Source organism: Aulostomus chinensis, chromosome 10 (genome assembly GCF_037954235.1).
Source record: "Aulostomus chinensis isolate RoL2024-O1b breed Wild chromosome 10, RoL_Achi_v1.0, whole genome shotgun sequence".
NCBI classification, from domain to species: domain Eukaryota; kingdom Metazoa; phylum Chordata; class Actinopteri; order Syngnathiformes; family Aulostomidae; genus Aulostomus; species Aulostomus chinensis.
In genome coordinates, this window is record NC_141329.1 from 23593110 (window position 1) to 23606019 (window position 12910).

Below are 12910 nucleotides of genomic sequence, written 5' to 3' on the forward strand. Positions count from 1 at the left end.
AGATTTCTCTCTGCCCTCTAGTGGCATGTGAGGTGAATAATGCACCAAGTCAAGATCTGGAACTTCATTTTTATTTTATTTTTTCAGATTATGGTCACTTATCATACTAATATATGTTACATATAAATATGAAAAATTTAATATTATCTGTTTATGATATGCACTATGTCTCTTTGTATTGTAAATGAGTACAAACACTGAATTGTCATCTTGAGATGAATGAGAGTAATACCTGCAGTGATAATAATGACCTCATATCCTGTAAGTGAGAAACAGTATTGCAATACTGCATATGTGATGACATCACAAAAAAAAGCACATAGCTTTGGTTCATACAGTAATATAATTCTGTAAAAACAAAAGAAAAAGAAAGGTGCATCCCTCTACCGATAGAAATTAAAACATATCTTACATGCATATTGTGAGTTTTATTCTCCTTGCGTGTGGAAAAGAGGAGTGGGTTAAAGGGTCTTAACACAGACATGGGAGCATACTTGTATACATTTAATATGAGTTCTATACAGATATGGCTTGGGTGTTTCACTGACTGTTAACAGATGATGTCATGATAGGATACACAATTTAGAGGCCAAGAATGGTGTTAAACGGTGTTAATAAACCAATGGCGACTATGTAAATTTTGGAATTAAATTGTGTATATATATATATATATATTATATGTGTATATATATATATATATATATATATATATATATATATATATATATATATATATATATATATATATATATATATATAACATGCCTGTTACTTAGTCTTGAAAGAATCATCGACCCTCAGTCACAATTATGTCAGTTATGGCTTGTGAGTTTCATTTCTGTAGTCAACTGAGAGGGATACTCAAAGTGTATCAGAACTTAAGATCCATTAAGAGCCGTCGACGATGGGGCCAAGTGTGTCTTCAGGGGGCCCAACATATGTAGCCACACCCCTGAAAACATAGTTCCACACCTGGGATTTTCCGTGACACAGTATTAGGCGCGGTGGCTGAAAATGGGCCGTTTGTTTCGCAGATGAAAGCGCGTTTACGTCCAGTTTGTTCGAGAAGAGATCGGATTCTCTTTCCATCATCGTGCAGAGCAGAAGATGTCCAAGAGATGAGCGGCAGACGAGAGAGGGAAATGGGTGGGGTGCCGTTGGCATGACATGTCATCAAGTTACAGTTTTCTCTCCAGTGGAGGCTTTAGTGATAAGATGATGATCCGTGCGCGCCACTTCCTCTCTGACTGATTCATCCTCCGACTCTGCTCAACTGCTGATCACTACCGGAAAACAACGAGACGGTAAAGTTTCTGCTTTATTTTATTTATTTATTTATTTTTGGACAACTTGGGTATAAATTTGATTGAGTATTTGTATGACATGAAGCAACAATGATATATAAATAAATTATATTTGTCACCTATTGTGAAGTTATCACCATATATATGTAAATGCAAAATGAAATATTTCAGATTATGTTCAAGTTAATTACAACTCTTGTAGATTTAAATAAAACATATTAAGTAGATCTGTTATTTACATGTTATCACTTTAGAATTTGTGAAAGAAAATAGCTATTTCTAAAATTATTATCTTCAAAAATTAATGTGAAAACATGGCAAGTGCAGTTTAGACATGGAACAGCACAGAAACTTTGTTTTTTTGTCTCTGTAATTTTCATCTGTTCCCAGTTGAGGCTGGGCTGCTTTAGCAAAGATGTCACAGCTGTATTACAAGAGGGCTGATGGCTCCTCATACACTGACCGCATCCCTCTGCGGATCGTGCGGGCTGAATTTGAGCTCTCTCCCCTTGAGAGGGCCTATCTGGGGGCTGTTGAGAAGGGGGACTACTCCAGTGTGAAGAAAGCCCTGATGGACGCTGAGATCTACTTCAGGATCAACATTAACTGCATTGACTCCCTGGGTCGCACAGCCCTGCTCATTGCCATTGAGAATGAGAACCTGGAGATCATTGAGCTTCTTCTCAGCCATAACATACATGTGGGTGATGCTCTGCTTCATGCCATCCGCAAAGAAGTGGTGGGGGCTGTGGAGTTGCTGCTCAATCACAAGAGGCCACGTGGGGAAAAACAGGTAGTAGAGACATAACATGCATTCCCACAGGTGTTTCTCTCCTGACTTGAAAAGGTATTTTATTACAATCATCCATTTTTTGGTGTGTTCATATTTTAATAAGTCAATACTGTGTGCGCTTGTCAAGTCAGTGACATCCATTTTGCCTTATCTGCTTGCATTAGAAACACAGTTGACTCTCTTGAAAAACAACATTCAGACAGACTTAAGTTATCAAAATCAAGTATTTGAGTAGTCATGGATTAATATGCGTCACTCATTCAAATGTCGTTACTGCAGAAGTGCAGTTTAGATGGTTTGAATTACTTATGTCCAAGAGTGCCCTAGATTTCTGTGTACTGCCAGCTGGCCATGTTGTTTTTGTGTGTGAGGGGGATAGACTGGTGCTTCAGCCAATTTAGAAAAACAATTTGTTGATTGTCATAGAACACAATATTTTTGATAATGCAGGGGAAACTATTTGAGGTGCACAATCACTCAGCCTTTGCCCTCAGCGATGAGAGGTTATCACCAGTCATTTTACTCTTCAGTTCCAAAAAAAAAAAGAAAAGGGAATGAAAACAGTATCTTTTTTCCATTTTTACTAGTGTCAGATTTCATTGTGTCTTTTGTGAATATAAATGTTTTCATCTTGAAAGTTGCAATGTGATACACATTCATGTGCTTCTGTGTGTCTTTTGCCATACCATGGGCTCCTGCACTTTGTGGCCCCAGTTGCTTTCAAATTCTTGACATCTTTTTAATCTTTTTTTTTTATGCTGCTGGGGCTCTTTGTAATGGGTTTTGTGAAGAAGAGAGGGATGTTTTGTGGCCAGCTGAACCACAAGTTATTAGCAGTGTACTTGCAGTCCGACAGGATGGTCAGAGAACAAAGACAGATGAAATTGGATTCTTTGAAACCTACAGTTCTGTCAGTTCCTGGGAAGGGATTGTAAAGAAGCGTTCTTTCGTGAACTGTCCACATTGTGCTTTTCAGCCTACTCATAGACTGTATAAACATAAGGAGCATGTTAGTCCCCCAGGTCTTGTTACTTAAAGTGATAAGTAGAGGGTTTACAAAAGTTCCTTCAAGTTAGAATGGTGAAAGCAGAGGTTATGCACTGGTGAACACTGTCCTGGGCCCAGCTGCAGTCCCTAAAGAAAACTTCCTGAAATTCTGATGTTTGCTTGCATCAAAATATATTCTTTGGCTAAAAACAAACACAATCTGTTCTTAAGAATCTGATTGGGTTGATCAGCATTTCCAATAAGACGTGTCCCTAAAAAAATGTAAGGAGCAGTGGGTTGTTAGCTGCTACTCTCACCACCATTAAAGCAATTACTTGGTGCTCAGAAAACCCTCAATTTCTGTGAGCAGAGATCTCTGATGTCTGGTATTGTAAGACTACAGACCATACACTGTTGGTCTGAAAGAGAAGCCAACATGGTGCCTCAAACCTTTTGAGAGAGAAAAATGATCCAACTTCTCAGTCAGTTTAATAATGAGTGTATGGTCTCACTTGATAGTTTCAAGTCTTCCTCAATACAATGTGATGATCATTTTTTTTAAATAGATATCTGTCAGCCGAACCTCATACCCTATGTGTTATTCTTCCGCTCTTGGTTTTTTGAAAAGGTCCCACCAAGTCTACTGGACAAACAATTTTCGGACTTCACCCCAGACATCACTCCTATTATCCTGGCAGCCCACACCAACAACTATGAGATCATCAAACTACTTGTGCAGCGGGGTGTCTCTATACCTCAGCCTCATGCTGTGCGTTGCAACTGTTTGGAGTGTGCCTCCAGTTTGGATGTGGATGGCTTACGTCACTCACGCTCTCGTCTTAACATCTACAAGGCCCTGGCTAGCCCGTCTCTCATTGCCCTCTCTAGTGAGGATCCTTTCCTCACAGCTTTTCAGCTCAGCTGGGAACTGAAGGAGCTCAGCACAGTAGAGAATGAGTTCAAATCAGAATATGAGGAACTGTCCCGCTTGTGTAAACAATTTGCAAAGGACCTGTTAGACCAGACTCGAAGCTCTAGAGAGTTGGAAATCATCCTCAACTATCGCGATGACATCAACCCTCTGCTGGATGAGAATGCCAATGATCTGGCGAGACTGAAGTTAGCAATCAAATATTCCCAGAAGGAGGTAAGTAGTATATTACAACCTATTTGTCACACGACCACTGCGACCTTTAGCGCTGCGTTTTTTAAAAATATAACAAAAGTTCAGGAAAATCCAGGAATACATACAGACTAATAATGGACAAGATTTTATATTAACACACATGGAACAAGGTCAGCAAGTAACATGGACTACATGACAGGAACAGTGCCAAGATGGGCTGCAAGTGGTCTAAAATGGGTGGAGCTGTCCTCCGGGAGGGCGGACGTGTGATTGCCAGACTAATGCATTATAGTAGCACTCTCAGACACTCCCATGACAATTGGATAATTGGGGATAGTGATGGAATAAGTGAGGGCCATTTCCCTGAAATTCAAGCTCATAATATTTTAATTAGGAAGATAATCTTTTACTGTGTTTTATCATACTCTTTGAGGTATACAGCCCCTAGAGTCAATGCCCACATCCTGTAATTTGTTGATGAAGAATGAATTTCCAGAGTAGGACATTTCAAAAATGTTTCAAATCAATCAATAAATTAATTTGAATATCTCATGTCTTAGTTTATGAGTGATTTTTTTGAACCAGTAGATATAGAAAATAGTATTGGGTTTTGTTTTTTTTCTGTCGTAAGCTGTAAGACTGTTGTTAGAAAGGACACAAACAGTAGCTAGTAAGTACAGTTAATTTTAGTTGATAGCTTATCCTGCTTTTCCTTCCCTTCCCTAACTATGCGTTTATGTAGTATGTTAACAGCCACGCTAAGAACATGTATCCTTTCCCCACTGTGGGCTTTTTAGAAGAAAAGGCACCTCAGTCTTCCGAGAATTTTAATGGATTACAAACCATCAGCACTTAGTGGCTGTCTGCATTATTAGAGGCCATTTTAACTTCAATTTATTCAATGAATAGGTTTTCCTCTGCTCTACTGCTACCATCTCTGTCTCTATTATTTCAAAGTATTCTTTTTTTTTTATTTGATAATTTTGAGTTCAAATAAAGGGAAACTAATGAATTCCCTCTGATATGGCCTTTACCATCTCAAAATATTGCTTACTGGAGGACAGAATACTTTTTCAAAGACTTGTGGGTAAGAAAAGCATGAGAGCACTGAGAGAGTGCATTTGTGGTTGATTACAAAGCCCCAAATGAAAAAAAGAAGGAAGTTGTTTTTGCTGAGTACACCTTCATTATCATTCTAGCTCACATTTCGGCTCCCAACTTAAATGTTCCATACTTATATTTATAATTAAGACTCACAGGATGCCACAAGACTAATGATTTTGTCAGTGAAAATTAATTATGTGCTAATTATATCCCAAACATAATTTGAATATTTTTAATTACCTTACTGTGAAAGGGGTGTGTCTGTTTTGCATAAAATTTCAGTGGTGTGTTAATATATTTTGGTTGGAAGTCATGTTGATTGTATTCAATTAAACCAATTGAATTTCAGAATGAATTAGCACCATGCAGTAGGTCTTCAATGTGAATGTGCCTAAGGATAAACATGTTTACTTGTTTTTGAAGGAGAGTGATGTAATATTTGGATTGGACCAATTTCACCTTCCAAAAATGTCATTTGAGAAAATCTGATCCGTCCAGATGCTACAGTTTGCCTCCGGTCACGTTAAGACAGGTCAACATTTCACAAGGACAGATGGTGATTCTGAGTAGGTCAAATTCTGCCCTGAAAGATGACCTCATCATCCAGCAATAAGGTGGATCCATTTGCCCCTAACATGATTATGATAAAATGAACTTTCACCACCATCTGAAGACATCCAGCAGATGTTTATATCAAATCTCCTCTGGTCGAGAAAATGAGTATGAAAGACAAACTTGCAGTTAAATTGTAACAGAGAAGGAGAACACTTTTGAAATATTTGTCCAGCTCAAAGGTTATTTTTGCAACATATTTGTGTCCCTCTGTGTGCCCAGTGGACTAAAGAAAAACCTGCATGTTATCTCTAAATCTTGTCCAGCATCAAGAAGGTGCAACAGTTTTGGGCCTACCTGGCCCAGGCCTTTTCCTAAATCTCTTCTTCCTCCTTGAGATAAATTACATGACTTTATAAACTAAATGGAATGTGCAGACATACTTGAGATTGGAGGGCTCGTATTTGGCCAAATAATGGCAGTCAACCTCACTTTATCAAAAACTCCCCGAAAAGGAAGTCTCTCCAAAATTAGACATTTAAAAACAAATCAAATTTCAAAACAAGTATATGTTTATCAGATTTTTTAGAGAAAGTGTCATGCATAGATTATTGTTTACAAGATAATCATTATAGATATTTTATGTTTTGCATCACTACTGTCTACTGCTCTTTTTTTTCTCTACCATTTTCTCATTAAGAAAAATATGTCAATAAAAGGGAGCCTAACTTCAATTATCTTCTTTGTCTTATTCTCAGTTTGTTGCTCAGCCCAACTGTCAGCAGCTCCTGGCTTCTCGATGGTATGATGAGTTCCCAGGCTGGAGGAGGCGTCATTGGGCCGGGAAGCTCATCACATGTATCTTCATTGGATTGCTTTATCCACTCTTATCCATCTTGTACTTGATCTCTCCGAAAAGCCGTTATGGGTTATTCATCCGTAAACCCTTCATCAAGTTCATCTGTCACACTGCTTCCTATCTGACTTTCCTATTCCTGCTCCTCTTGGCATCGCAGCACATTGCCGCCCCAAAACGTGACTTGCAGGGTCCAGAACCCACGAATGTGGAATGGATGATCCTGCCATGGGTGCTTGGTAAGAAATCACACACACACACATTAGCAAATGGGTATTTAATATCATTTTCTGATGGGCTGTTGAATATCTGCACAGTTTAGTCATACTTAAAAGCATAACTCTTACTATGAGTGTATATTTGATACTATCTGTTTTTCACTTTATAATCACACCTGAGTGCTAAATGACCTCTGTTTTTCAATTCTTGAAGGATTCATATGGACAGAGATCAAACAGATGTGGGATAGTGGTTTCAAAGACTACATAGATGACTGGTGGAACTTAATGGATTTCATCATGAACTCACTATATCTTGCAACAATTTCTCTGAAGCTTGTTGCTTACCTAAAGGTATATCATTCAGAACAGATGTAAGTGACGGTCACAAATTTAAAGCAAAGCGATAATGTGATCTGCACTGTGCTTCAACGACAGCACAATTCCAACTTAATTTTAGACATTCACCCCACATTTTAACATTACTTCATCACAGTGGCCTTTACAATTTCATGTGATTTTGCTGCATCTGTGTCTGATGACAGTCTGGATATTCATTACTCTGCTTCTTTTCAACAGTACAGTGAACAAAAACCTAGATGCAGCTGGGAAATGTGGCATCCAACTTTGGTGGCGGAGGCATTGTTTGCCATTGCCAACATCTTCAGCTCCTTGCGCCTCATTTGCCTTTTCACTGCCAACTCCCATCTCGGCCCTTTACAGATCTCATTGGGTCGCATGCTTCTGGACATCCTCAAGTTTCTTTTCATCTACTGGCTTGTGCTGCTTGCTTTTGCTAATGGTCTCAACCAGCTCTACTTTTACTATGAAACAGATGGTGTAAAAGATGAGGACAACATTTGCAAGGGCATTCGCTGTAATCGCCAAAACAACGCCTTCTCGACGTAAGCTTTAAAAAGATTGCTCCAAAAATGCGTATAGTGAAAGATTAATAACTTCAGTGGGGAATATTTTGTTTTATTGTTTGTATTTCAGGCTCTTTGAGACACTGCAGTCATTATTTTGGTCTGTATTTGGCCTAATTTCTCTCTATGTGACAAAAGTGAAGCCAGACCATGAATTCACTGAGTTTGTTGGAACTACCATGTTTGGCACATACAATATCATCTCCCTGGTTGTGTTACTGAACATGCTCATTGCAATGATGAACAACTCCTACCAGCACATTGCCGTAAGTGGTGTACCTAATCTATTTTGTAGCATAACCACACTAATTTGTCTTGTGTTCTGCTTTGGGTTATAATAAATTGTTGTTTTTCTTCTCAGGATCATGCAGATATAGAGTGGAAATTTGCAAGAACAAAATTATGGATGAGCTATTTTGAAGAGGGGGGAACTTTGCCATCTCCATTTAATATAATACCCAGTCCAAAGTCTGCTTATTATCTAGCTGGATGGATAAAAATGCATTTTTTTAAGAGGGCAAGCATGAAAAAACGTGAAACCTTTGAAAGCTTGGGGGTAAGGTGTCTTTTAGAATACTTAGAATGCCAGTTATTTACCTGTTCTCTTTTGATTTTATTCGTCAGTGCATGACCACCCATATGAGCATTTTACTGAGAAGAGACAGGTAAAGGAGAAATGGCTACAAAAAAAAATCAACCTTTTTTTCCTTTAATTACAGAGACGCGCAGCTGAAAATGTGAGAATAAACCATGAGTATCAGGTAGTTATTTGTTCAATGTAATTTACTATAATGTTTAATGTGCAATTTTAAATAGTTTTTTTCAATGTTACTTAAAAATCTATTTTTCTGCCTTAAAATATGTATTTTTCAGGATGTTTTGAAAAACCTTGTGAAGCGGTATGTGGCTGCAATGATCAGAGATGCCAAGACAGAGGAAGGGTTGACAGAAGATAATTTCAAGGTACTATGAAGCAATTTGAGATAACCCAAGGTATTTCTTGTTATGCTCTTGTTAAAAAAAAACTTGTTCTCAATAATTGATAGGAACTTAAGCAGGATATCTCCAGCTTCCGCTTTGAAGTCCTGGGGATGATGAAGGGTAAATCTAATGGTGGGGTAGGTGGTAAAGTCGTAAGCTCTGCCTTGGCTTACCCGGGAAACCCATTCAAATACTCTCCAAAATGTTCCACTGATGAGTCACAACAGGAGCTGGATGTATTTGATGTGATCACCACCCTGCAGAGTGAAGCTGCTGATACAACCAGCTCTGAGGGCTCCAGCAGGCAAGCCAGTGGTTCATTTGTGACAGCTAGTACTGAAAAGACTCCTAATAAGCTATTCAAGGATGTCGTAAAAGCTGGGCTCCACCAGAGACAGACCAAAAATCCCTCTGAGAAATGGAATGAAAGATATTTATCGTCTCAGGATGGCACATTGGAATCTAGTGGACAAAACCAAGAACCTCAGGCTGGAAAGGTGACAGTGGATGTCATCCAGAGTGGAGAAGGACAATCAGCAGATTGAACATTTATGTCAAGTGCACACGAGGGAAGTTATTGAGCCATAAAATATTTATGAACTGTGTCTATAGATATGATGTAATCATGTTCCATTTAAATGTTTCATATTTCATTCATTCATCTACCAGTTGTAAGGTAGTATAACAAATTGAAGTACTCATGGCAAACTGTACTGCATTTGCTGTTTATTCCTTTTTAATAACCTTGTATCCTGTCAGATATAATAATGCAATAGTATCATTCATGCTTTCACCTCTGATCGATTGAAGAAAACAGTGGTATTGACATGTCAGGGACCGTTGAAACAATTTAGAATTTAGTACTTCATGTTGGCTGCATATTCAAAAGAGCCCATACACTCTGCTGCTTCTTTTCCCACTTGAACTGTTACTGTATGTTATCTGTGATATCCAAAAATACTGTATAAGAGATACTATGACCAAAAAAAAAAAAAATGTTGTTCTTCATATTCTGATTGTATCCAGTATTTTTTGATGAAGTTATTTACACGTATAATCTGGGCAAATGTGTTTTGAAGTTGTTACTCGTCAGATCGTCAGAGCTTGTATTTTACTCCACTGATACTGTGGGGTTGTTGGTGGGTCGAAGATGAAGTTTTAGTTGAAGTAGGAGCTTGTAGGAAAATAATTTCTCTGTCATTTGCATAACTCCCCTTCAGTAATCAGGCTGTGCAGTTTTGAATGTTTAACTTGTCTGACTGAATGTTACATTTGTCTCAACAACTACTGGCAATATTGACATTTTGTCAAAGGATGTATAATTATTGATTTAGACGTTAATTGAAAAATGTCAAGCAACTATTGAACACATTATCATGAAAAATGCACTCACTTGATACTTTGATATAGCTACCTTTAGGTCTAAAAGTCCAATTCTTGTGTTTATTATCAAATAAATGCTAATTACACTCCCCCAAAAATTATTTGCTGTTTATCTCCTGTGCCATTTAGCAAATTAAACCAAATGATACCTGCTAAACATCAACATGCTGGAATTGTCACTGTAAGCTGGGTAAGTGCTGATTGATCAGAGTTTGACACTGTAGTTTTACAGAGCTGTGAACATGAATGTACAGAACATGAATGCAACCTGATGGTATAGAGTGAAATCATGGAAGACAGAAACTGAAACCTAGGCTTGAAATGGTCCCTCTGATCTCCTACTATTGTACAGTTGTCCTCCCATCATTATTGCATGAGCGTCGCCATCTGTGGTTTTGTTTCTCTTGTTCTTTCTTACCAGTCGTTGCTCATTGCTGATGTACTGTTTATTTATTGGTTTTATTTACTTTAAGACAAAATAAAACAAAGCAGCTTATCCATTCCAAAAAGCTGTTAGCCTGATGGATTGAAGTCGCCAATAAAGGTACTATTGCAAGTTAGACAGTGTGTGGGGACTTTTTTGGAACTTGCCTGCCAGAATAAATGAATCAGTCTGCCCACTCCTTATGGTATTGACTGTTATGAATTGTTGCATAAACAGCTGACTCCCACACATTACATACAGTAATTTCTGCTTGCTTTTGATCAAGTAACTTTTGAGTCAGCTTAACTTCAGTCCTCCACAAACCTAAGATGTATAGCCAACTCGTTAGTTTCTGTCAGGAATACTTTACAAATATCGCTTACTTATCAACAACCATCATTTTACTCAATTGCAGCAGTTCTTGTGATGGATCAGACACCACACTTTTTTTAAACTGGGCCTTGAATTTGATATTAATTTTCACGATGAACAAGTCTTATGCCTCCATCTTGCACAGTTGCAAGACAAGTGTGATGAGAAAAAGCTGTCCACAGGCAGTCATATAAATACTAGCCAAAGTACTTCTTAACTTTGTCGTGATCACACGCATGCACATTAAGACATAAAAGGTGCAGATAATACCAGCCATATGCAGTTTTGAATTTGTGTGTATTTAATTAAGATGCAATATGCAGAGCTCTCTGCACCACTTGGTTTTTTCTTCACTAATGTTGAACTACATACCTTCAAAAATTTCTGTTGCATACTGTAATCTGGACCAATAAACTGATAACGTAAGTGAAGAGCTATGAATTATGTTGCATTTCATCCCTTTATTTCTAAAGGAGTCTACCAGGAAAATAATAAGAGATTGTTGGAATATAAACTAACTTCATTCCTTGTGACGAAGTGTTTGTGTGTCAGTGTGTGTCAAAGTGAATTAGTAAGATGGGGAGAACTGCGAAAGTGATAAAGCCACACTGCATTTAATTAGCACTGGAGAAAGTTCATCTGTGCCATTATTTCCTCATGCAAGCATGTCTTCAATCTTAAAACTGGCTGCTCATTGGAATGTCGGGAATGTAAAAATAATGTAGCTCAGTCTGAGATTTTAGGAGAGTTAGAGACTTGATTGATACAATTCATGAAGTTCTGTGAATATGTCATCCATCCATTTCTTGAAAGATTATTTTCTGCTGTATTAAAACTTAATAGTTTCATTTGTTTCTCCCCTGCTTATATTATTGCTATTTAACAGAGCCAACCATAAAAAAAAACATTACTCTCTTCATCTGTCATCATTTGGCTCCTGGAGAGGATAGACAACATGTGGTAGGTTGAATGGTTTAAATGATGCCACTTGTGTTTTCCATGAGAGAAAACACTGACTGGTAAAGGAAAAAAACTCAACTCGTGAACAGCTGCACTTTACAGTTTGTATTTTGTTGTCTTGCATTTGACTTACAGCATGACAAATAAAGACTTGCCCATCATGAATTCAGCTGTGTAAATAATTCGAATTTGCTTTGTTTTCATCAACAAAACTATACAGTCTCTTTACACAGTCAACCTATGTTGTTACTTTTATTTAAATAATGTTGGACCATATGGATGAATATGAAAGGTTTAGCAAGAGTCGAGGCAGGGTTTGAGGTAGCTGATGGGGCATTTCTGAGTCTGCTTGGACAGAATGAAATAGTTTTAAGGGTGTAAAGAGGAACATCTCGAGACAAATAAACTTAAAGAATGTAATTAGAATTACCAATGATGGGGTGACATTGGACTTATGAATTTGAGGATTCCTATAGTGAGAGACCATTTATGATGGTGGAAAAATAGAGGAAAAAGCAGGGATTTACCCACTGAGGAAGACGTAAAGGTTTTTTTGTGTGTGTAATAATACTGCAACTATACTACTTCGAAAAAGCCTTTGACCTCATGTGTTGCCGCTGTTTGTATGTTGCATAATAACATCATTTCCTTTTAACAAAACTTCTGATATCATATTCGGTTCAAAGCCATCTCTCTGTCATATTTTCTGTGGCTGTAACCATGTTACACTTTTAATTTGAAAGTAGTCTAGAAATGCATGTGTCCACTTTACTTTCTTAGTTTGAAAGCTGGATTAGGTTTGAGGCTCTAAAATATAAAATAATGGCCTGACTTAATTGAGAAGACATCTGACAATATGAAGTTTGTAGGTTGATTACAGGATGGAATTTCTTCTTTTTACCTGAAAATGCACTTGATCATAAC

General features: G+C 37.7%; 1 protein-coding gene across 1 annotated transcript; it reads left to right on the plus strand.

Moving 5' to 3' along the window:
• The first annotated feature begins 984 nt into the window (after window positions 1-984).
• trpc4b (transient receptor potential cation channel, subfamily C, member 4b) lies at window positions 985-10770 on the plus strand. The gene is made up of 11 exons (XM_086216531.1): window positions 985-1304; window positions 1695-2097; window positions 3713-4231; window positions 6625-6961; window positions 7155-7294; window positions 7520-7845; window positions 7937-8132; window positions 8228-8422; window positions 8586-8627; window positions 8740-8829; window positions 8913-10770. Exons 2-11 carry the CDS (start codon window positions 1720-1722, stop codon window positions 9390-9392), a joined length of 2703 nt encoding a protein of 900 aa, XP_086072657.1. The 5' UTR covers window positions 985-1304; window positions 1695-1719; the 3' UTR covers window positions 9393-10770.
• The last annotated feature ends 2140 nt before the right edge of the window (window positions 10771-12910 follow it).

What these genes read in the sequence shown, in the direction of transcription:
- trpc4b (XM_086216531.1), top strand. Translation starts at nt 1,720, where the DNA reads ATGTCACAGCTGTATTACAAGAGGGCTGATGGCTCCTCATACACTGAC. An exon ending in GATCCTGCCATGGGTGCTTG is followed by an intron (nt 6,962 to 7,154) that starts GTAAGAAATCAC and finishes CAATTCTTGAAG; the next exon opens with GATTCATATGGACAGAGATC. An exon ending in ACTCCTACCAGCACATTGCC is followed by an intron (nt 8,133 to 8,227) that starts GTAAGTGGTGTA and finishes TTTTCTTCTCAG; the next exon opens with GATCATGCAGATATAGAGTG.